At 44.7% G+C, this 26,077-nt stretch overlaps 1 protein-coding gene across 1 annotated transcript; it reads right to left on the minus strand.

The window, feature by feature from the left end:
* Positions 1–26,063, minus strand: LOC124777593 (rab3 GTPase-activating protein catalytic subunit-like). The gene is made up of 3 exons (XM_047253056.1): positions 25,980–26,063; positions 14,205–14,498; positions 1–356 (listed from the first exon to the last, which is right to left on the minus strand). The coding sequence occupies exons 2-3, from the start codon at positions 14,460–14,462 to the stop codon at positions 123–125; spliced, it is 492 nt and encodes a 163-aa protein (XP_047109012.1). The 5' UTR covers positions 14,463–14,498; positions 25,980–26,063; the 3' UTR covers positions 1–122.
* Between the last annotated feature and the right edge of the window lie 14 nt (positions 26,064–26,077).

Below are 26,077 nucleotides of genomic sequence, written 5' to 3' on the forward strand. Positions count from 1 at the left end.
TGCAGTGGCAACAGGCAATAAGCATTTATTTATTTGTCTCTTTGCTAGTAAAATAACAGCGATAAAATATGCGAATAGAGTGAACAGCATCCAGTTTCGCCAGGTCGGCAGCCGGCCCGCGGCTAGTGGAAGGTCGTGTCGAGAGTGAAGCAGGCGGCGATGCGAAAGTCGTGTCGCTGCAGCACGGCGCACATCTTGTGCGGCGCCGGCTGCGAGCAGGGCGACGGCCTGGGCGCCACGGCGCGCAGGATGAACTCGCGTCGCGCGGGCTGCGGGAAGGCGGAGGGCCCGCCGCTGCCCGACCACGGCTCGTCCCCCTCGTCCAGCACCTCCGGGTCCGCCAGCATATGCGACGCCTGCACACACGGCAACCCCGCGATGCGTCAGCAAACGATTGGCTGCGTAACGCACAGGCGCAAATCGGCGGTCGCAGCTGTCTTAACAGTGACACCAACACCACCCAGACTACAGCCCTGCGCGCACACTTGTGACGTCACATACGGATGGCTGGGTCTGTATCGGAACGCTCCCGTTAAGCACTCTGCAGCTATACGAACTTGACGAGTTTTAGAGCTGAGACCGTATAGGGATTCTCGTGCTTTCCTCTTCTACATGTCCTTGTGATGAAAGTATGGAAATTTATATCATTGCGTAAAGTAACTGAACAAAACTGCCCTATGATATTTCAAGATGTAAAATTATTTTGACGATTTGCCTTAAATACGCGTTTCTAGGCTCGAATACAAACTGTATTTTTAAATTTTGTCTTTTACCTCAGGAGCTGTGTGTTTTTGCAGTAAAAAATCGGCAACATGCAATAATAAGCAGACGTTTTCGATTTTAAATAAAGCAGCTGGAGCTCCTACAGAATTTAAGAATTTGTTTCCCTGATTATTTTCGTAAATTTTCCTCTCCACTTCAAAATTTGCTGACCTCACACGAAACTCAAATCATTTGACGAAATGGAGCACATCCTGACGTAATGTTTAATAAATAAAAAAACCCGAAAAATATTTTATTTCCCTGTTTCTCCAGAACTTCAGAACCTTAATCCTTGACTGAAATTCGTGTCACGGAGTGCTGTTAATTTAAGCACAATGCACTTACATCGAAATTCTGCTTTCCATACTGCTTAATCTGTCGAAAACACTGAATTCATTAAAGCAATTTTCTGAAGCAGTTTACTCAAATTGAAATTATTTCCGAATAGCTGTATATGTAAAACTGAACAAAATCATTCTGTAGGTCTTCCAAATAAAACTACTGGAAACTCAATAGTCTGGTAGGAATGATAAGGAATACTAAACATTTTCGAGCCACACTAATTAATATAAGTATTCTGTGTGACAATAGTTGCTTCGTATTAACCTCGCAGCAATGGTCCAGAATTAAGAAACAAATTATACTGGTACATGATACATAACTTCTTTTAAAATAATTGGCAAATGTGGTGCAATGGAAACAAATAACACGTTATAAATTTTTTGTCATTTACTTACCCTTGAATGATGCGTAGACACAAATTCCTGTCTGGGAATAGCTGCAATCCAGCGATTTCTCAACTTCACACATTTCGGAAATCGAAACATGTGCACTTTCATGCCTTTTTGAGATTTATAATTTCCCTGGCAAAAGGGAACCCAACCCTTGCATCCCATACTTCGAAGAACTGTAGGCGAATACTTTATGAAATATATATCACTTTCCCGTGGCACACACTTTCAACACAACATACACGCCAACAGGACTGCCGACTACAGATAAGATGGCCAACAGTTTGTGATGTCACGTGCCAATATGGCCGCTCTGCGTAGGCCTTGTATCTAGAAGGCTTTGGACTGACACGTGGACGCCGGTGGACACAGCAGAGCCTCAAACCTGACGCGCTGTGCTCACCGGATCCACTCTTTATAATACAGTAGTGCGGCACAGTGCATCAATTTTTATTTCCTGAGTAAGTTACGGCCGGTGTACACAAACCCAGATACAATTCTTATTCAACACTTTGATGGAAATGGAAATGAAGTGTGTCTAGGGCCTCCAGTCGGGTAGACCGTTCGCCTGGTGCATGTCTTCGGCGACTAGCGTGTCGCGGCTGATCCCGTGGAGGTTCGAGTCCTCCCTGGGGCATGGGTGTGTGTGTTTGTCCTTAGGATGATTTAGGTTAAGTACTGTGTAAGCTTAGGGACTGATGACCTTAGCAGTTAAGTCCCATAAGATTTCACACACATTTGAACATTTGACTAGCATGTCGATAGGGATGAAAAAACGATGATAAGGACAACACAATACCCAGTCCCTGAGCGGATAAAATCTCCGGCCCAGCCAGGAATCGAACCCGGGCCGTTAGGTATGACATTCCGTCGCGCTGACCACTCAGCTACCAGGGGCGGACAACACTTTGATTGTTGCATCTAGCTTGGCGAGAGTTTACGTCGCCGGAAAAGTGTATCAATCCGAACTGCATACTACCCTTACCACAACTCTTTCCTTACAGATTTTTCTTCCCTGATAGGGACTGTCCCTTAAACGATGTTTTATTGGGTAAGCAGCGATACTATATGCCAGCACATTCGGCGTTCATCACCTACAGGCTGTCCATAAATGTTTACCCTGATCTCAGGATTAAATATTGGCTTGGCTCTGAGCACTATGCGACTTAACTTCTGAGGTCATCAGTCGCCTAGAACTTAGAACTAATTAAACCTAACTAACCTAAGGACATCACACACATCCATGCCCGAGGTAGGATTCGAACCTGCGACCGTAGCGGTCGCTCGGCTCCAGACTGTAGCGCCCAGAACCGCACGGCCACTCCGGCCGATGAAAATAATGATGATTAGGACAACACGACACCCAGTCCCTTGAGCGGTGAAAATCTCCGACCCAGCCGGGAATCGAACCCGGGCCCTGATTAAATATTAATTATATTGATGATGGTAACGGTTTTTTGCTACAGGTCTACTAGGGAACCCTGAAGTTTCTGTACAGCTGTCTTTCATTGAACAGTTTCACCATAAGGGAGCCCCTGTGTGAGCTGTATCGTAAAAATGGCTTTCCCACAGCAGAAAGCTCAATGTCTTGTGTGGCCAGCAAAAACCACATCACAGGCTACTGTGCAGTGAAAGTTTGTATCTCATTATGAAAAAAAGCACGGACACCTTTTTAGCGACGGAATTGGTTCAGAAACGGACAAGCAGCGGCAGACCATCTCTCTCGAGGATACTGTCCAGCCAGTTCAAATAGCATTCACGAGGGCGCGACAGAAATCAATTAGACGAGGTTCGCGGGAGCTTCATATGCCACAGAATACAGTGCATAAAATGGTTCGAAACGTTTTAAACTGTAGGCATAGATGGCTCCAATTGTTCTGGTACTACAACCAGATGATCGCCCAAAACGTGAACAATCTGCAATGAACAAGTTCACCTTTTGGATGAGGACAATGATTTCTTGAAGTGAGTGAGTGTGTGTGTATTTTCCGATGAGGCTACATTTCATATTTCATGTTTTTGGCTCAGTTAACTGCCATGATGTCCGGATCTGATCGGAAAATCCTCACCTCGTACCAGAAATCATTCGGGACCGCTCATGATTGGCCCACTTTTCTTCCTTGAAAGCAATGTAAATGAATATCTTTACCTAGATATGTTGGTGAATTATGCCGTTCGCCAGCTGCAGGATATGCAACAAACTATCATCTTTCAGCAAGATGGAGATCATCTTCATTGGACTCCAGAAGCCCGCGATTTTCTTAATGAAAGCTTCCCCAACAAATGGACTGGCAGAGACAGACCAATTCCATGGCCCCCGAGATCACCTGGCGTTACCACCTTAGATATCTTTCTTTGCGGCTATGTGAAAGATATTGTGTACAAAACGAACAGTTCCTGACTTTGTGACACTGCAGCAACGTATCAGAGATGGCACTGGCACAGTCATACCAGACATGCTACAGAATGTGTGGCAAGAGATTGAATACCAGGTTGATATATTTTGCATGTTTCCAGGAGAATGTTTATGGAAGGTTCAAAACTTAATGAGTAGAGGCATATGTGGTATAACGCATGTTTTGTTTACTGTATCCAATAAAGAGTTACACTGTATACCTTTATGGACACCCTGTATTTCACATAATTTTCTTCAGCTGCTGAAGACAATTAGACTGTAACAAATCTGTAAGCATAGTCGGTAAAACTTGCTTAGCTTCGCCGCAAACGTTTTTTAACACTATGCATTTCCGTTTTTTGGAACTTTCCTGTCAGCCTGGACGTCCCCAAAAGATTAATATCCATTTCCTTTGAGAGTTCATCAGCTCTTTCTACCAATGAAGACCTTGATATGGGGACATTCTGAGACAGAGCTCGTTTGAACCAAATAAGTAACGTAGTTCGTGTTTAGCCGTTTGCATGAGATTTTTCTCTGGCTCGAGCGTACTGCGCTCAAATATTTTTGTAGTTTAGTTTCGTTTTCAATTATCGTACACGGGAGGCGGTAATGATGAGCTGCTTACACATTTCTGTTTTCGAACTATGTTTGTCATCTTCATTTTAAACGAAGCAACAATTTGCTTGTCGTATGGATTCTCCACCTTCGCTGTTAATGGATTAAAGTACCTGTATTAAAAAAAAAAAAAAAAAGAGGACACGAAAATATTTTGGCACAAAAGTTATTAATATCGACACCCTACTCACCAATTTCGTATGTACTGTAGATTTTGGCAATGACAGTACCAAGAGAAACGCGGCAACATACTAAAGAATGGTTCCTACTGTTCGTAACAGTCCACTTATGTCCGCTTTTAAATTTCGCCTGAAGTATGAAATTAAATTGAAAGAGGCTATATGAAAAGCGAGTTCTTTGTTGAGAGCTCGGAAAAGGGGAACAAGTAGGGAAATTTCTTTTCTAACTTTTATTAATCAGTGTATTTAAAAATGTTTCACACGTTGCTGGCTGGTGAAGGCCATCTGAACCGTTGTCCGGCGTCGCATAATAGGGAACTGAGTATCCCGAGTAAATTGATGTAGGTGCGACGGAAGTCGCGAAAAATGGTCACACAATACGACTGGGCATCCTCTACAACCAGCATACCTCTTTTTTTTTTTTTTTTTTTTTTTTTTTTTTTTTTTTTTTTTGAGAAGACGCAATTAACGTATCATTGTAAATGAATCACACACTGCTTTAGATACAAATTAGGCTGATGGTTTTGGGTGGCGCCAGGCTCACCCAATATTTGATTTATTTCTTCACTTGCAGTTCAATGAGTGATAGTATTTTTAAAAAGGGAAATTTATCAGATGTTTAACTTCGTACCTCCTTTATCTATCAACGAAAGTGAAATAATGGGAAATTGGCGTTTGTAACATTTGAGTCTTTTGTTAGTGGTAGAATTTTAAAGTGAAAAAATCACAATCTACGTTTCCAATCTGGGGCAATCGTTCTTTGTAATTTTATCTTTGAGTTCAGTTCCTTTTAAGGAGTCCGCCCAGTGACGGAATATTCTCAATATGGTGGTCAGATGAACATTTATGGTAAAATGGTTTGGCATTAAAATAATTTTTAGAGGGTATTTTTTGCTTGAAAGTAGTGGTTTACAAAAGTTGAATGATAGAGACAAAATTAAACTTCATTGACAACATTAACACTTGGATGAAGGCTATGTCTATTCCACTGAGGTAGGGAACTGTCACGAGTTGTTTGGTACATTGTAACGAAAGAAATGAATTAAGAAGTCTTACAGTTGTCGCAACTACAGAAAGGAGGTATACTGGTTTGTCCGACAAGTAAAAACTTTTCGTATTGAGCGATTTCTGTTTGTGTGAAAATAAAAATCTAGTTTTACATCTATATGCAATCTCTCCCAAACACGTACACTGCAGATGGTATGTCCCACAGTGCCAGTTATTAGGGCGTTTTCCCGTTCCATTCATGTACGGAGCACGGGAAGGATGGCTGCTTAGACGCCTCTGTAAGCGCTATGATCAGTCTGATCTTGTCCTCACGGTCCCCATTACAGAGATAGGCAGGGATTTGTGATACATTCTGAGCCGAGCTGCGTGGTCGATTGCTCGCGCCCAGCGAGTTCAGCACTTTTTTTGCCGGTTCGAGAGTCTTTGGTGTGTGTCTCTCTGTGATAGGAAGGAATGAGGTGGTCGAACCTGGCGGAAGTGAGAAATGGAGTTCGTCGGAGCGTAGGCGCTTCTTGGGGTGCAATTGACCAGTATATCTGAAGCATGGATTTTCTGGTGCGAGCCTCCAGGGCGGGCGTTTACCGTAGAACTTTATTCTGGTAGTTCGGTGTCCTTACTGAGCTACGAATGGTATCTCAGTCATCATGCTATTTCTAAGTTTGGGCATGTACAACCCGTGGTTATCGGCTGTCGCACGGTTTTCGGACAGCACAGCGACATCCTTGGATCATTGTGCTTTTATTGCGCCGTAGGCGATGTTTCCTGGCCTCTTCATGTCACAGTCGTGAAAGGTCTGAGTGTCGATGCTGGGCTGTGATTTTATTAGTAATCTTGGATTATGGCCAAAGGAACATTCATTTTAAGTTTGTGCGCTGCATAAGATTTACATTCTGCCGGCACGCCCATTCGGTGGTGGCCGACTATGGAAAGTTCGATTCGCAACACTCCTTGGTTGAGGAGACACAGCAAGTGTGGGCGGTAATGGGCCAATTTCCTCATGTACTTACGATGAATTAGGTATGACGAATAAGATCAAATATCGGAGCCATCTGACAGATCACGGTCCCACTAGGCAATCTCCCTACCGCCTGGCACCTCCGAAAATAAAGGCGTTGCCCCCGGGAAATAGGCAAAATGTTGGTCGACTGTGTCATCCGACCACCCATTTTACCTTGTGCTTCCCCCGTTTTCCTTGTGAAAAAGCCCAATTGAGATGGGTTTGGACTTGTTGTTGATTATCGTGTTTTGAATGACAAGATGGTACTTGAATCGCTCCCCTTGCCCGATCTGCACCACTGTTTCACATGCTATGCCAGGGCAAGATATTTTACCGTCCTGGACCTCAGCCAAGCCTATTAACAAATTCCCCTGGAGGAGAAATCGAAAGCAGTGAAGGCGTTTGTTACAGACTGGAACCTGGACAAATTTAACTGTGTCCCTTTCGGGTTGTCCACTAGAGCAGCAATCCTTTCCCGTTTGCTCGACTCTGTTTTACGTGATGTCAAGTTCAATTCAGTTATAATCAGCTGAATGACGTATGACGTCATCATTTACAGCAAGACCGTTCTTGGACATTGAAGCACCTCTCCCAGGTACTGCCGAGATCGGGGGGAGGCGGGGTTAACTGTGAAACTCTCAAAGGTTAAATTAGTGCTGTCCGAGATCTCCTTCCTGGATCATTTAGTTTCGGCATAAAGGGTTCGTGTGAACCATTTGCGGACTCAGGTTATTCACAATTTTCGTCCTCCTAGAACCAAAAAGGGAATATAGCAGTTTACAGGTATGCTCTTCTTTGCATGTTAACACGTTAGTACCTAAGTTCGCCCCTTTGGCGCCTCCATTGTATTTATTGAGTAGGAAATGGCAAGAATTTACATGGACGGATAGTGAAGAAACAGCCTTTGACGCTCAGTAGTTCCCTGGTATTGGCTGTCCCGAATTTTGAGTTGCCCTCCATTTCATAAACTGCTGCTTCAAATTCGGGAATAGCACGCGTGTTGCTGCACGAACATGACGGCGAAGGTCGCCCTATTGCTTACGGGTCCCGCGCTTTAACGACCGCAGGGGGTTCAGGGCCCTCGCTGTCCTATTCGGGACTGCAAAATTCCAGTTTTAGTTGAAGAACTTGTAATGGGACATCCTCGTCTAGCATTACTTTTCCTCAATAGTAGTTGTCGATACCAGTATTATTTTTTAAATTTTTGACAGGTAAATATTATCTCAGCTGCTTTTCTGAAAACTTTCATATAATTTTATACACTATGTTATATTTCAAGCTAAAATTTATGAAAAGGAATTACTTTATTTTCGATAATACAATCGATAATTACTAGCTCTGAATGTACCGTTAATTTTTTTAATACACTACTGGCCATTAAAATTGCTACACCAAGAAGAAATGTAGATGATAAACGGGTATTCATTGGACAAATATATTATACTAGAACTGACATGTGATTACATTTTCACATCATTTGGGTGCATAGATCCTGAGAAATCAGTACCCGGAACAACCACTTCTGGCCGTAATAACGGCCTTGATACGCCTGGACAATGAGTCAAACACAGCTTGGATAGCGTGTACAGGTACAGCTGCCCATGCAGCTTCAACACGATACCACAGTTCATCAAGAGTAGTGACTGGCGTATTGTGACGAGCCAGTTGCTCGGCCACCATTGACCAGACGTTTTCAGTTGGTGAGAGATCTGGAGAATGTGCTGGTCAGGGCAGCAGTAGAACATTTTCTGTATCCAGAAAGGCCCGTACACGACCTGCAACATGCGGTCGTGCATTATCCTGCTGAAATGTAGGGTTTCGCAGGGATCGAATGAAGGGTAGAGCTACGGGTCGTAATACATCTGAAATGTAACGTCCACTGTTGAAAGTACCGTCAATGCGAACAAGAGGTGACCGAGACGTTTTAACCAATGGCACCCCATACCATCACGCCGGGTGATACGCCAGTATGGCGATGAGGAATACACGCTTCCAATGTACGTTCACCGCGATGTCGCCAAACACGGATGCGACCATCATGATGCTGTAAACACAACCTGGATTCATCCGAAAAAATGACGTTTTGCCATTCGTGCACCCAGGTTCGTCGTTGAGTACGCCATCGCAGGCGCTCCTGTCTGTCATGCAGCGTCAAGGGTAACCGCAGCCACGGTCTTCGAGCTGATAGTCCATGCCGCTGCAAACGACGTCGAACTGTTCGTGCAGATGGTTGTTGTCTTGCAAACGTCCCCATCTGTTGACTCAGGGATCGAGACGTGGCTGCACAATCCGTTACAGCCATGCGGATAAGATGCCTGTCATCTCGACAGCTAGTGATACGAGGCCGTTGGGATCCAGCACGGTGTTCCGTATTACCCTCCTGAACCCACCGATTCCATATTCTGCTAATAGCCATTGGATCTCGACCAATGCGAGCAGCAATTTCGCGATACGATAAACCGCAATCGCGATAGGCTACAATCCGACCTTTAACAAAGTCTGAAACGTGATGGTACGCATTTCTCCTCCTTACACGAGGCATCACAACAACGTTTCACTAGGCAACGACGGTCAACTGCTGTTTGTGTATGAGAAATCGGTTGGAAACTTTCCTCATGTCAGCACGTTGTAGGTGTCGCCACCTGGATTCATTTATGAAATAATAATCGAAAATAATAGAAATTGAAGTAGTAGTAAGCATGCCTCTGATGTGTTCCGACGTATTTCTGTATTTTGGGTGAATAATGTAATTTCGGCTTTGTTTATGTGCAAATACAAAGGACTGTGTGAAATACTAAAATGTGACAAAGTATATTAACGTAACAACAAAAATTCTGCAACAACAATCTTCAAATTTATTTACATCAATTCAACCCTGAGGACCTAAAACGTGAGATTTCAGCTTCAAGAAACAGACCCCTAGACAAGAAGAACTGGAGCCAACTCTACATGAAAAGTTTATTGTAATCTTCGGTTCTCTCAAATTTTTCATAAGAGACTTTGCTTATTGTGGACAATAGCTGGAATCAGGAAGGAGGGAAGAGATTAAAAACTGACAGTTTAGTTTAGAACCTAGCGCGTCCCCATAAGACGGGCCGTATTATGAGGTGGTCGTATTTCTGCATTCAGGTTTTCACTAAAGCATATAAGGTGCAGCGAAAACGACGTCGCTGATGCGTTACGCCGTATGTTCGAGTCTGGCGATGAGGAAACTTCCGCGAATGTCCGACCAGGGAGCCACTATTAGTGCGCTCTCGGCTGAGGTGCCTGACTTGTTTGATCTTCGTCAGCAACAAGATTCCGACCCAGCCTTCTCACACATTAAACAGCATATTCAATCTGGATAGGAAGTGTCCAGGTACCAACTTAAAAAGGGCGATGGTCAGTGGAAAATTTGTTTGCCTCGTGATCTCATTCCCGCCGTCTTTAAACATTACCATCAGTTGCTGTCAGCAGTATTCTTAGGCATTTATGAAATCATGCAGAAGATCAAGCAACATATGACTTGGCCCCCGCTCTATAAGGATATAATGGTCGATGGTTGGGCAATGCCGAGAACTGTAAGTTGGTAAAGAGCGGATTGCTGTACTGCACCTGTCCCGAACGTCCTATGAAACATATTTTCATTGACTATGGCGCCCCCTTCCCCGGACTTTTGAAGGTTACTGTTGTATTTTCTTTGCAGTGGACGCCTCGCGTCTTGTATGGTTCATGTCGAGCAGGAGAGAGGAAAACCTTGGGGGCCACTGCTAACATTTTAGTAAAATTATCTCGCTATTTGGTCTTCCTGTCACTCTCCTCAGCGATAACGCCCAGTCTTCGTGGCTCGGGGGTTTCTTATGTTTTGTTTTTGGAATGGGACCCATCACGTAAATACTACCCCCTATTACACTCAACCGTCTTTCGCGGAGAATGTTGATAGGAACTTGAAAGCTGCGCTTACCTTTCAGAGGCGCAGTCGAAGTGGGACAGCTCCCTACCGCGGCTGAATTTTGCTTTTAACGTAGCGAGGCACGAAGCTCATGAAGCTGTACCGACGTCCTCAACATACGCCCATCCTGTACGTTCGCCGCTGTCCAACTTAAGGGAAATAGCGGACTTGATTCCTGATCAAGCGACTCCCAAGTTTTTTAGGATAATTGGCGTAGGGCGCGAGCGAACATTGTGAGGTCTCATGAAAGAGAAGCGGCGCGCTACAACCATAGACGAGGGCCTGCTAATTTCAAGGTAGGGAACGTGGTCTACGTTCACAACCTCGGAGCTCGTGAAAAAGTGGGCAAGGCATCGAGTAAGTTTATGCCACGTTTTGTGTGTCTGTGGCGCGTCCCTGAGGTCCCCATTGTTCACGCTGCGAGTGAAGGATGAGTCATCCGACCATGTGCAAAAGATACACGTGAGTCAGATTAAATCTGCTAATAGTATCGGACATGTTTGTGTTTCCCTTATTGACCTGCCTCCCTGGGGGAGGCTCAGGTGCGCTGCGTGGTCGATAATTAGCGCCCGACGAGTTGAGCACTTTTGTTTGCAGGTCCGAGGGTCTTTGGTTTCTCTCAGTGTTTGGAAGGAAGGAGGTGGTCGAGAGTTGCCATGGACGAGCTCATTCTGTTCGAGATACTTCATTACGTTTGAGCTCAGTATAAATTCTAAAATTCTATAAGAAATGGACGTCAGTCGGTAGTTTTGTGGATTACCTCCGCTACCACCTTGTAGACGAATATAACATTAACTTTCATCGAACTACTAGGCACCGTTTTTCGTCCGAAGGAAGAAACTACGATAGATTATACTCTTAGTTAAAAGAGGATCCCACTCAACCGTAAATTCGATATAAAATTTATTTATTCATTTATTTACACGTCAAGTTCCGTAGGACTAAATTGAGGAACAAATCTCCAAGGTCATGGAACGCGTCAATACATGAAATTACAACATAAAAGTAATAACAGATACAAATAAATGTTCATGAACCTGAAAAAAGTCAGTCCATAAGTTTAAGTAAACGCTATCAGCAGTACAATAAGAATCAGCTTCATTTTTCAAGAAACTCTTCAACAGAATAGAAGGAGTGACCCATGACGAAACTCTTCAGTTTCGATTTGAAAGCGCATGGATTACTGCTAAGATTTTTTAATTCGAGTGGCAACTTATTGAAAATGGATGCAGCAGTATGCTGCACACCTTTTTGCACAAGAACTAAGGAAGTCCGATCCAAAAGCAGATTTGATTTCTGCCGAGTATTAACCGAGTGAAAGCTGCTTATTCTTGGGAATAAACTAATACTGATAACAAGAAACGACAATAAGGAATATACATATTGAGAGGCCAATGTCAAAATACCCGGACTCGTGACCAGTGGTCGACAAGAGGTTCGTGAACTCACACCACTTATTGACCGAACCGCCCGTTTCTGAGCCAAAAATATCCTTGTAGAATGGGAAGAGTTACCCCAAAATATAATACCATACAACATAAGCGAATGAAAATAAGCAAAGTAGACTAATTTTTGTGTCGAAGTATCACTTACTTCAGATACCGTTCGAATAGTAAAAATGGCAGTATCAAGTCTTTGAACAAGATCCTGAACGTGGGCTTTCCACGTCAGCTTACTATCTACCTGAACACGTAGAAATTTGAACTGTTCAGTTTCACTAATCATATGCCTGTTCTGTGAAATAAAAACGTCAGGTTTTTTTGAATTGTGTGTTAGAAACTGTAAAAACTGAGTCTTACTGTGATTTAATTTTAGTTTATTTTCTACAAGGTCATGTACTGCACTATTTGAAACCGAGCCAATGTTGCACACAACATCCTTTACTAACAAGCTAGTATCATCAGCAAACAGAAATATTTTAGAGTTACCAGTAATACTAGAGGGCACATCATTTATATAAATAAGGAACAGCAGTGGCCCCAACACTGATCCCTGGGGTACCCTCCACTTGACTGTGCCCCACTCAGATCCCTCATCATAGCCACATGAACATTGTGAATAATGACCTTTTGCTGCCTGTTACTAAAGTAAGAGTTGAACCATTTGTGAGCTACTCCCTGTATTCCGTAATGGTAGTTTTGTGTTTTACTTCCGCTACCGTCATGTGGACGAATATAACATTATGAATCACCTCGAAGGGAACGATCTATTGATACGTAATCAGCATGGTTTCAGAAAACATCGTTCTTGTGCAACGCAGCTAGCTCTTTATTCTTACGAAGTGATGGCCACTATCGTCAGGGGATCTCAAGTTGATTCCGTATTTCTAGATTTCCGGAAAGCTTTTGACACCGTTCCTCACAAGCGACTTCTAATCAAGCTGCGGGCCTACAGGGTATCGTCTCAGTTGTGCGACTGGATTCGTGATTTCCTGTCAGGAAGGTCGCAGTTCGTAGTAATAGACGGAAAATCATCGAGTAAAATTCAAGTGATATCTGGTGTTCCCCAGGGAAGCGTCCTGGGACCTCTGCTGTTCCTGATCTATATAAATGACCTGGGTGACAATTTGAGCAGTTCTCTTAGGTTGTTCGTAGATGATGCTGTAATTTACCGTCTAGTAAGGTCATCCGAAGACCAGTGTCAGTTGCAAAGCGATTTAGAAAAGATTGCTGTATGGTGTGGCAGGTGGCAGTTGACGCTAAATAACGAAAAGTGTGAGGTAATCCACATGAGTTCCAAAAGTAATCCGTTGGAATTCGATTACTCGATAAATAGTACAATTCTCAAGGCTGTCAATTCAACTACGTACCTGGGTGTTAAAATTACGAACAACTTCAGTTGGAAAGACCACATAGGTAGTATTGTGGGGAAGGCGAGCCAAAGGTTGCGTTTCATTGGCAGCACACTTAGAAGATGCAAAAAGTCCACTAATGAGACAGCTTACACTACACTCGTTCGTCCTCTGTTAGAATATTGCTGCGTGTGGGATCCTTACCAGGTGGGATTGACGGAGGACATCGAAAGGGTGCAAAAAAGGGCAGCTAGTTTTGTATAATCACGTAATAAGGGAGAGAGTGTGACAGATATGATACGCGAGTTGGGATGGAAGTCATTAAAGCAAAGACGCTTTTCGTCGCGGCGAGATGTATTTACGAAATTTCAGTCACCAACTTTCTCGTCCGAATGCGAAAATATATTGTTGAGCCCAACCTACATAGGTAGGAATTATCATCAAAATAAAATAAGAGAAATCAGAGCTCGAACAGAAACGTTTAGGTGTTCGTTTTTCCCGCGCGCCGGTCGGGAGTGGAATGGTAGAGAGACAGTATGATTGTGGTTCGATGAACCCTCTGCCAAGCCCTTAAATGTGAATTGCAGAGTAATCATGTAGATGTAGATGTACTTTCGTCGAACTACTAGGCACGGTTTTTCGACCGAAGGAAGGAGCTACTATAGATTATAATCTTAGTTAATCTGGTGGGGTTCCATCGGATAGCATACAGATACAGAAGAGTTAAACTCGAGTACAGCAGAGGAGAGGGAGGGGTTTTAGACAACAGAACTACACTAGACCAGTGCCACACACCTTGTGCGCCTCGGCGAAGAAGGCCCGGACGCGCGCCGCCAGCAGCCCGCGCGGCCCGCCGGGCAGGTCCGCCCTGGGCGCCTGCAGCAGCGCGTACACGAAGCGGCGCGCCTCCTCGCTGGCGGCGCTGGAGCTGGAACCAGTGCTGGAGCCCGGGTCAGGGCCGGAGCCGGAGCTAGTCGAGGGGCCGGCGTCGCCGTCGCCGCCGCCGCCGTCCTCGCCGCAGAACTTGGCCATCAGCGAGCGCGCCTGTGCCATCAGCGCCTCCGCAGACGCGATCTCGTGGCTCAGCTTCTGCAATAACAATACAAACGAACACACACAGAGTAAGGTCTGAGGCTCCTTTGTGTAACACTTCCACTGACCTCTTACATCAGACAGGGAACTACACGTAACAAAAAACGTACTACACAATTTCTGGTTTATTTACCTACACAATGATTCAGAGAAACAGGTGTGGTATCACGTATCGATACCACACTTCAGGTGTTCAGTTGGTGCAACGGAATTGCAAGTTTCTGTCGAACGCCCACAGCAGTCGTGCGCGACCCAATGGAACCCGCCCACTGCGCCCCACGTCCAGCAGCTCTACTGCCACGATACCTAAGGAGGCCCGGCGGCAGCTGTTCAGAGCCACTTCACCACGTGTTGCTACCCCGGTTCAACATCACGGTTCGTGCCGAGGCCCACGAGAAAGACAGGCCGCGGCGCGTACGTCACGAAAGTAGTCCTGAACTCGATCGCTCGCTCATCTCACAAGGGAATTTTCCCATCGCACCCCCCCCCCCTCAGATTTAGTTATAAGTTGACATAGTGGATAGGCCTTGAGAAACTGAACACAGATCAATCGAGAAAACAGGAAGAAGTTGTGTGGAACTATGAAAAAAATAAGCAAAATATACAAACTGAGTAGTCCATGCCCAAGATAGGCAACATCAAGGATAATGTGGGCTCAGGAGCGCCGTGGTCCCGTGGTTAGCGTGAGCAGCTGCGGAACGAGAGGTCCTTGGTTCGAGGCTACCCTCGAGTGAAAAGTTTAATTTTTTATTTTGAGACAATGATTATCTGTCCGTCCGTTATGTTTTCTTCACTTTCTTTGGTAGAGATTATCACATTCACAAGAAAACCTAAATCGGGCAATGTAGAAGAATCTTTTTACCCATTCGCCAAGTGTACAAGTTAGGTGGGTCGACAACATATTCCTGTCATGTGACGCACATGCCGTGACCAGTGTCGTATAGAATATATCAGACGTGTTTTCCTGTGGAGGAATCGGTTGACCTATGACATTGCAATCAAATGTTTTCGGTTCTCATTGGAGAGGCACGTCCTTTCACAGGCACTAAACGTATTACAGTGCACAGAGACGTCAATGAACGAACGGACAGATCATAACTTTGCGAAAATAAAGAAAGTAAAATTTTCACGTAAGGGAAGACTTGAACCAAGGATCTCTCGTTCTGCAGCTGCTCGGGCTAACCACGGGACCACGGCGCTCCTGAGCTCACATTATCCTTGATGTTGACTATCTTGCGCATGCACTACTCAGTTTGTATATTTTGCTTATTTTTTTCATAGTTCCACACAACTACTTCCTGTTTCTCGATTGATCTGTGTTCCGTTTTTCAAGGCCTATCCACTTTGCCAACTTATAACTAAATCTGAGGGGGGTGCGATGGGGAGGTTCCCTTGTCAGCAGACAAAATGCGTATCTAAACCTGTTAACTCGCCGCTGGACTTGTACGTACTGACGAGAATTGCACCTTCCACTGGAATCTGCTATTATGAAGTCTTACTGATTAACAGTACTACAGCAAAATTCGTCTTTTGCCGACCATATTCTAATTACAGGTCATATACCTAAAGCCATCTGCGATAGCAACATTTTGCACACAGAAAAGAAAGGGCGTAGACTAGATATTATAGAAGAACTAGAGATCTTCAAACGTCTTGCTCGAAAGGATAGCTTCATCCTTAAAGCACAGCTACAGCTACGTAACAAAAAATTTTTCAACGGTATAAAGCCGTTACTCGATATCTGACTTCGGGTCTCCTTGTGCAGGTTGCCGAAATGTTCTTTTCCTTCTAAGGTAGTCCTATGGTTTCTAAATATGAAATGTTTCTTGGCTGTATTTCACGCCAATATTGCTTTGTACAAGTTGTCATTCAGTCCTATCTACATTTTCATAAGACGTTTCATGTTTTATCTTACTGTTATAAGCTTCGATGTAGACAAAATGTTATGTTGTATGCTAATATTAAACAAACATTGCTTTCCATTATGTACCAAATACTGTTCATTTATAATCATTTCTGCCTATATTTCAATGTGAAGTAGCCTAATTGTATCTACTGCTACTAGATGGCGCGCTCGTTGCAGTGCCATGTACACCTGGCCGCATTTGTTAACGCGGGCACCTCAGTCCGTTTGCAACCTGTAACCGCATAAGTAACGAGTAGCCCTTAGTGGCTCGCCATCACAATTTTTTATCTTGAATATATTTGTGACTAACGCCCTTTTGGCATATTTATTATTTTATAAATGCCAGTCTTTCACGATGATTCTATACTTATACTCTGTATCATACGATTTTAGTCATATTTCCGTGACCATGTTATAGACCATTCTTTGATTTAAATTCTGAGGAAGACACTCCTGGCAGTGTTGAAATCCGGTTAATTAGTTAAAAATAGTGACCGAGGGCTGTTTTCTTTCAATTGCAAAATTTAATTTAAGATCAATACGCGATATAAATGGTATAACGGCTTGCTTATTGTGGTGTCACCGCCAGACACCACACTTGCTAGGTGGTAGCCTTTAAATCGGTCGCGGTCCATTAGTATACGCCGGACACGCGTGTCGCCACTGTCAGTGATAGCAGACCGAGCGCCACCACACGGCAGGTCTAGAGAGACGTACTAGCACTCGTCCCAGTTGTACAGCCGACTTTGCTAGCGACGCCACACTGACAAATACGCTCTCATCTGCCGAGACGATAGTTAGCATAGCCTTCAGCTAAGTCAATTGCTACGACCTAGCAAGGCGCCATCACCGCGTTATATTGAGATGATAATACTGTATCAACAAGACCAATGTTCACCAATTGTGGATTAAAGTTAAGTATTCCAGAAACTACGTACTTTTCTTTACAGCATTCATTACGTATCCTGTTTCAGACCTCACGCCAGCCTGCGTGAGTTTAAGCGCGTGCCTTTCGGCTTCCTCTCATTGTGTCTAGGCTGTCTTGCCTAGACACAACACTTATAGCATTTAGTTCAAAATGGTTCAAATGGCTCTGAGGTCATCAGTCGCCTAGAACTTAGAACTACTTAAGCCTAACTAACCTAAGGACATCACACACATCCATGCCCGAGGCAGGATTCGAACGTGCGACCGTAGCGGTCGCGCGGTTCCAGACTCAAGCAACTAGAACCGCTCGACCACTCCGGCCGGCTATAGCATTTAGTCTCTTCTCCTTCACAGTACTCATTACATGCTGGAAGTGGTGCCTTATGCAAGTGATAATCATTTTAGCATGATTTGATTTTATTGCACGCGAGTACAGCCATAACAAATTATAAGTAGGCCCATGGACTTCCCATCATTATAGGACTAATAACAGTAAGATTCCACAGTAGCTGATTCCTGTAGAAGATTCAGTTTTCGTTTGTACGGACACGTCTAGTTCCGAGTTAACAGGTGTAGAAACGTAGTTTTCTGCTGATCTGAGCGAGCGAGCGCGGGACTACCTTCGTGACGTACGCGCCGCAGCCTGTCTTTCTCGTAGGCCTCGGGCTCGTGCTGAGGACAGGTAGCTTCGTAGTAATTGCTATTGTATGAGCTGGACTCTGCTTCTTGTCGCATGATTTGTAACAAGTCTTCGTGCGTTTGGAGAAACACGAGTAAATCTTCTGCTTACTATGTAAACTGCTCGCTAATCACTGCTGCTCCTATCTGCGCCGCGGCGGCTCATTTCATCTTCCCACTATCAGTAGCTTGTAGCTGGCGTCTCACTAGGTGTCCTGTATTATTCCCTTGTGCGGTTATCGCTGCCTCGGCTAGGCTTCAAAAGTGGACACTACAGCTGCGTAGGGGACACCTTCGAACTCCGCAGTGCAGGGAGTTTACGAGTGCTCTTCGTGCAGCGTGTAGCTCGAGCCAGCGGCTCTGTGTGGAGCAACGGACACGGGGTGCACATCGGCGCGACGTCTTTTTCCGGGTCGTCGTTCACCCTTCTTCGCCAGGACTGGTTAAGAGGCAAAAGGTTTCGTTCATCTATGCGGTGCATATCTGGTTGTTCAGCTCTGTGCACCGATATGCCTCTTCGCAAGCTGTTTGAGTAGATGTTCGTGTTTTTATTCATCGAGTCGTCACATTTTTGTTGTTTGACTATCTGATTCTAGGACAAATGTATTGCCACATGTGCTCCGTGTGTTTTTTGAAGTAAAAATCTGCTGGCAAGGGTTCCCTCTAAAAATTTTCCATGCTTAATGTTGTTAGGTTTAAATGGCTCTGAGCACTATGGGGCTTAACATCTATGGTCATCAGTCCCCTAGAACTTAGAACTACTTAAACCTAACTAACCTAAGGACAGCACACAACACCCAGTCATCACGAGGCAGAGAAAATCCCTGACCCCGCCGGGAATCGAAACCGGAAAACCGGGCGTGGGAAGCGAGAACGCTACCGCACGACCACGAGCTGCGGACAATGTTGTTAGGACTATTTGCGTTACCATATTACAATGTAATGTGCCCAGCTTTCACGCATAATTGCATCGCCGGCTTATGAACTATCTAGTTCCTTTTTTTTTTAATTTTGCACTGTTTTCAAATTGGTTTATGCGAGAGAACAAACAGTTTCTGAATTTTAATATTTTTTTTCACTATGTTTTAGTAGCTGATGTGCTTTCTGGTATTATTACGAGGGTAATTCCAAAAGTAAGGTCTCCTATTTTTTATAAGTACATAGACATGTTTATTTCTACAATGGTTTACTTCAGTTTACAGCTTGAACATTTAGCTATTTTTCGACATAATCACCATTAGAGGTGCAATGTCACGAATAGGGCGGCCTCCCCGCCGGAGGTTCGAGTCCTCCCTCGGGCATGGGTGTGTGTTGTCCATATCGTAAGTTAGTTTAAGCAGTGTGTAAGTCTAGGGACCGATGATCTCAGCAGTTTGGTCCAATAGGAATTCACATACATTTGAACATTTTGAACCATTTCTGTCGATGCATTTTTGTAGACGCTGTGGCAGTTTTTGTATGCCCATGTCATACCAGCTCGCCGCCATGCTGTTCAGAAAGTTATGAACCTCTTCTTTCACCTCGTCGTCGGAGCTGAATCGCTTTCCGGCCAAATGTTCTTTTAACCTAGGGAACAGGTGACAGTCACTGGGCGCCAAGTCAGGACTATAGGGTGGGTGGGTGATTATGTTCCACTGAAACTGTAGTAGGAGAGCAACGGTTTGCCGAGCGATGTGTGGGCGAGCGTTGTGATGGAGAATGTGTACGCCCTTGCTCAACATTCCTCTTCTCCGGTTCTGAATTGCTTGTTTGAGTTTTTTGAGAGTCTCACAGTACCTGTCAGCGTTAATTGTGGTCCCAGTGGGCTTAAAGTCGACCAATAATACACCTTTCCGATCCCAAAAAACGGTTGTCATGACTTTACCGAAAGACTGCAAACTCTCTACACCACTTACGAACATTTTTAACATCCATGCACTACTCACCATACATTTCCGTCAATTGGTGATGGATTTCAATCGGCGCAGTGCCCTTTACGTTCAAAAATCGAATAACTGCGCGCAATTCGCACTTGGCGGTAACATCCAAAGGGTGCCCCATTCTCAACGGCTGCCAAGCCAAGACTGAGCGCCTCAGCGCGGCGTGCGCATGTTTACACACAGCGCATGAAGCACTCTTCATAACAGTGTGACCAACTGCCACACAAACAGAGTTCTGTACTTACAAAAAAATAGGAGACCTTACTTTTGGGGTTACCCTCGTATTATCCAGCCCTTTAAGTTGTGTATTATGACCTCCAGCTAATGGTAAGATCTTAGCGAGTTGTTATACATATTCATTCTTGGAAGAATTTACAGCTCCCTTTGAGTACTTCTCTTTTACACCTTACGTTTTTAGCGAAGCTTATTTCCTAAGGCGTATGACCTTACTGGAAAGGTTCTACAATGGTAGTCGTGGTTAAACAATAACTTTCAGTTGTAGTGTAATTCAGTGAGGCATTCACTTCGTGTTTCTTAACAGCACCGACTAAGTTGCAAGCGAGCGTTCCGTGTTGGGGGCTTCTTGCCACGTTGGCCTGGCTTGCTAGCGGCCGTCTGGACGGCTCTCGAGCATGTCCTAGCAAGGTCTGCTATTTGTTTGCAGTCATGTGACCTGGATGACCGTGCTAAGTTGAGTACTTTATGTTGTCTGACTAGCACTGTAAATGAAATTTTGCTGTCAGTCAAAGTAGCTTTCACCTGATTAATGGCTTCGCACAAGGTATTTCCCCTTTAATGTTATTTTTCTGTTTAATACATATTGTAACCTCGATCTAAATTTTATTTTGAATTATATGGTCTAATCCTTTTCATCGTAAAGGTGAACAGCTATGTCTTGTTAACTAGGTAATATTTATCTTTCTGTGGTCTGCCTGAAGTACTGGTTTTGAGTTCGCGTGCAGAAATTTATCTAGACCTTAATTTTTATTGATTATTTAAATTTTTTTATGTTCAATTTTTTACTCATTTTGTTCGATATAGTTCGTAGCGATTGGTCTGGGCGGACATCACAAGACATCCGTTCAAATTGATCGTTGGTTTCTTGACTCAGTTTTTTTTTACAGAGAGCACGCAGCCCTCTAACCGAACACGGTGAGCCACCGTGCCGGCAACCACTCAGGGGGGGGGGGGGGGGGTGGCGGACATTTTATTAAGTTTAATCAGTCCGCATTAATATTACTAGCAATTAACGATTTAAACTTACGAAAAACTAAGTGTTTGCAAATTTCTTTGCTGGTTTATTGTGAAACATTCCCATTATACTGATTAATATAAAGTTTTAGAGTTCTCAGCTGAATCAGTTCGTCCAAATGGCACAACGTTTCGGTGGAAAACCCGAAATCTTCATATTTGTTCAGCTCGCCAAGAGAGATGTCGAGATCACATTATACCTGATGTTAGCCAAATTATATTTACTTAAATCATTATTCTTCAGTAACACTGCTATGCTGATTTCTTATCACATACTACCATTCTACTTGTTGTTTTTCAAAACTATATTTACTTAAATTTGTTTAGGTGTAGGAGCTGATATTCGTCAGGAATACCGAAACCTATGACCAATCTTGATGTTAACTGTCTAGTTGCCTTTACCCATAGTACCTTTATACAGGTTGTTTCCGTAAGAGCGGATAAAAATGTAACAGGACATAGAGAATGCTCCATTGAACAATCTGAGGTAGGGAACCTGGGGTCTGCCGCTTTGTCTAGCATTACTGCTTTCGAACTTATTTACAACTAACATGCCTACAAGTTTACACGTACTGTGCTGTTAATTTACGTTTACATTCTTTATTTTCTGCAAGGAAACAAGGACGACGTGCCTGATTACTAGGAAGTCATGTTGAAGGTTTTATTTACTTTACTTGTCCATAAGGTGGGTCTGTTGTATCGTATTTACATTGTCATGACAGAACTTGCTAGGAATCAGCGACAGACCCATTCATTAGTCAGTACTATTCAAAGACGTGCAGTACAATACGATGGAGCAGTACTGGTACATTTTCGCAGAACTCAGTGACGTACACATTGTGTATGGGGCTGTACGTTGCAATGCTCTTGCTGCTGACAAACCGTACAGGGAACGATTTCCTGACAGGCATCATCCGTCACGACAAGTGTTTATTTCTCTCGATCGGCGAGCGCTGAAGAGTAGTTCATTGGAGAGAAGAAACGAGGGAGGAGCATCACATAAGGACCATTCGCATAACTATTATCTCCTTAAGCTGGCTTCTCCGACCCCAGGTTCCCTACCTCAAAATTGTTCAGTGGAGCATCCTCTATGTCCCGTTAAATTTTTGCAAGCTCTTACGGAAACACCCTATAGATTACTATGTGCGGAAAAAATAATGATCTATAACACCCAGGACAGGACATCAGTTAATTATACAGGGTATTTCACAATTTATATTACAGGATTCATAAATAAAGTTTTCATGAGGAACCCATGTCCAGAAATGTACCGTTTGAAAGTAAAGTAAGTTTGAAACTCCGATCACTTTCAGCTCTCACGTTTCATGTTACGTACACAGATAGGCAATGAGTTCTGATCTGTGTGCTCTACAGTAGACAACGATTATCATACTCATCATTGGGTTCTCTTCTACGTGGCGAGGAAAATTCTCTTCAGAGAGTGCAGCGCATCTATGGAGCACCACATTCAACTCTCCTAGTTGCGAACACACTAGCTCCTCGGAGATGTGACTGCAGTCAGAAAAAATTGTATATGATGTCACAATAGTAACAGTGACTGGCGGCGACGCACTCATATCAGTTTGTACGCGTACTGTGATGCGGGAGATCTGGATGCGATCCAATTTTCAGACTTATTTTAATCCCCAAACTGCAGTAGCCTCATGGGCGGTGATCGCCATGGAGGGCTGGGTAGCCGTTCTTCTAGCTGTCAGGATGGCTTTTGGCTCTCCCACTCGGGCCTTGAGGAGACCATCGGCAGAATAACATACGTCGTCCATGTGTAAACTCTTTGCTGTTCCAACGAACTTGAACAGCTACAGATATGAACCCTCGTCTGCCGCCAAAGCCTGGCGTTCATCCACGATATCCATGTCTTGCAGGTGTCGCTAGCTGTCGATTTCTGACTGTCTCATAGTGACGCTCTGCTGCGGCACACAGTCTGGGTCGGAGCATTCTGGGTCTGAGGCGCTGAGACAGCGGCTGGCGGTTAGATGTCAATCTAGCTGCTTACACGTTCCCACCATCAATGGGTTTGTAAATGATTAGCGTTGCCATTGTCTGTGACAGGTAGAATGGCGACCAGACTATATTAGTGTTTCCAGAATGAGATTTTCACTCTGCAGCGGAGTGTGCGCTGATATGAAACTTCCTGGCAGATTAAAACTGTGTGCCCGACCGAGACTCGAACTCGGGACCCTTGCCTTTCGCGGGCAAGTGCTCTACCAACTGAGCCACCGAAGCACGACTCACGCCCGGCACTCACAGCTTTACTTCTGCCAGTACCTCGTCTCCTACCTTCCAAACTTTACAGAAGCTCTCCTGCGAATCTTGTAGAACTAGCACTCCTGAAAGAAAGGATATTGCGGAGACATGGCTTAGCCACAGCCTGGGGGATGTTTCCAGAATGAGATTTTTACTCTGCAGCGGAGTGTGTGCTGATATGAAACTTCCTGGCAGATTAAAACTGTGTGCCCGACCGAGACTCGAACTCGGGACCCTTGCCTTTCGCGGGCAAGTGCTCTACCAACTGAGCCACCGAAGCACGACTCACGCCCGGCACTCACAGCTTTACTTCTGCCAGTAACTCGTCTCCTACCTTCCAAACTTTACAGAAGCTCTCCTGCGAATCTTGTAGAACTAGCACTCCTGAAAGAAAGGATATTGCGGAGACATGGCTTAGCCACAGCCTGGGGGATGTTCCCAGAATGAGATTTTTACTCTGCAGCGGAGTGTGCGCTGATATGAAACTTCCTGGCAGATTAAAACTGTGTGCCCGACCGAGACTCGAACTCGGGACCCTTGCCTTTCGCGGGCAAGTGCTCTACCAACTGAGCCACAGAAGCACGACTCACGCCCGGCACTCACAGCTTTACTTCTGCCAGTACCTCGTCTCCTACCTTCCAAACTTTACAGAAGCTCTCCTGCGAATCTTGTAGAACTAGCACTCCTAAAAGAAAGGATATTGCGGAGACATGGCTTAGCCACAGCCTGGGGGATGTTTCCAGAATGAGATTTTCACTCTGCAGCGGACTGTGCGCTGTGAGAGCTTCTGTAAAGTTTGGAAGGTAGGAGACGAGGTACTGGCAGAAGTAAAGCTGTGAGTACCGGGCGTGAGTCGTGCTTCGGTGGCTCAGTTGGTAGAGCACTTGCCCGCGAAAGGCAAGGGTCCCGAGTTCGAGTCTCGGTCGGGCACACAGTTTTAATCTGCCAGGAAGTTTTATATTAGTGTTGTTCATATTTGGTGTTGTTAACAAGCCTGAAGAGTACATAAAGGTTGTGAACAGTGTCAGATGTTGAGTGAGCACTGTGAAGGACAAGGAGATAAGGCGTACTCGTCTGAGACAGCATTATCAGCACTTTACAGAAATTTGGAAGGAATGTCATTGTGAGTCGCCTGCCGGAGTGGCCGTGCGGTTCTAGGCGCTACAGTTTGGAGCCGAGCGACCGCTACGGTCGCAGGTTCGAATCCTGCCTCGGGCATGGATGTGTGTGATATCCATCGGTTAGTTAGGTTTAATTAGTTCTAAGTTCTAGGCGACTGAGACCTCAGAAGTTAAGTCGCATAGTGCTCACAGCGATTTGAACCATTGTGAGTCTCCATTTGGCCAGCTGGTCAAATCATTTAATATCCAGACTTTTGGGTAATTTGGACGTGACCGCTGCCCAATGCTGAACAACATGGGAATATGATAGGCATAATCATCATCTAGGTTCTAGTCAACCACGTCTGACCACCCCGAGGGAGGATCGCTGTATTGTGTACCATGCTTATCTTCAGGTCAGCACCTTTCATTCGAGAACAAATGATGGTCTCTCAGCAATATTAAGTCTATTGACGCACAATAGCCAGACAGCAGCAGCAGCCAGACTGGGAAATTAGCATCCCATGTGTAGGACATTAACACCACAGGACAAACGGCCAGACCTGGAGTGATGCCATGACAGCAAAGCACAGACTGTTGATGAAGGTCATTTCATTGTGTTCAGTGGTTCTGCACTATCCCGAGTAACCACTGTCAACATGGGAAGAGGTCCCATATTTCCAATTTTGTGGAGAGGAACAGCGGTTTTATTCCTAGCATCACGGGGAGTCATAGAGTATGACGTCAAGTCACAGGTAATAGTAGGGACTCTGCTGGCAGAACAGTATGTCATGGACATAACCTCATGAATTACTTCTCATGCAACAATAGTGTTTTCAACAAAACAACGCTCATTCACACATGCCATGAGTGTCTACTTACTACCTATATAGTGCTGACGCACTTCCGTGGCCTGAAAAATTCGTGAATCTGGCCCAAAAGGAACATGCGTGTGACCAGCTTTGATGCCAACTCTGTGCCAGTGCTAATATCTCAGATATCACGGACCAGTTACAACGGTTGTGGACCATACAGACATAGGAGTGAATACAACAGCTTTATGACATCTTTCCCAACCAAATCAGTGCATGCATCCAGACAGAGGTGGTTGATTGTCATACTAATAAATGGACTCATAGCTCCAAGTTCTTTGTAAATTTGGTTCGATTTTGTAATCACTGAAACAATAGCACATACCTATTAGTCCGTGAAGCTTCATTTCGATACCTGCTCCTCTTCTAGAGGTTTATCTTTTTTTTCAGTTTATAATGCATAAAAAGGGTCCAAGAACTGAACCCTGAGGCACTCGTTTTGCGACTGGTAGAAACTGGGCGGAGGTATTACTCCGGTATGTAACCTAAATGGCAATCCAGCAAAAGCAAAGCGTTTTAGACCAGCGTGTACCACGCGCAACAGTCTGTAGTGTACGGACCTCGTAGTCGCGGACGTCGACGTGCGGCGCGCGCGACAGGCGCTCGGCGCGGCGCCCCAGGGAGGCGAGCAGCGGCGGCAGGCGCGGCAGCGGCGGCT

The sequence above is a fragment of the Schistocerca piceifrons genome, chromosome 2 (assembly GCF_021461385.2).
Source record: "Schistocerca piceifrons isolate TAMUIC-IGC-003096 chromosome 2, iqSchPice1.1, whole genome shotgun sequence".
Classification (NCBI taxonomy): domain Eukaryota; kingdom Metazoa; phylum Arthropoda; class Insecta; order Orthoptera; family Acrididae; genus Schistocerca; species Schistocerca piceifrons.

Coding starts and splice junctions, on each gene's coding strand:
- LOC124777593 (XM_047253056.1), bottom strand. CDS start 14,462: ATGGCACAGGCGCGCTCGCTGATGGCCAAGTTCTGCGGCGAGGACGGC. Junction 357..14,204: donor TCTTCGCCGAGGCGCACAAG/GTGTGTGGCACT, acceptor CCGTGTGTGCAG/GCGTCGCATATGCTGGCGGA.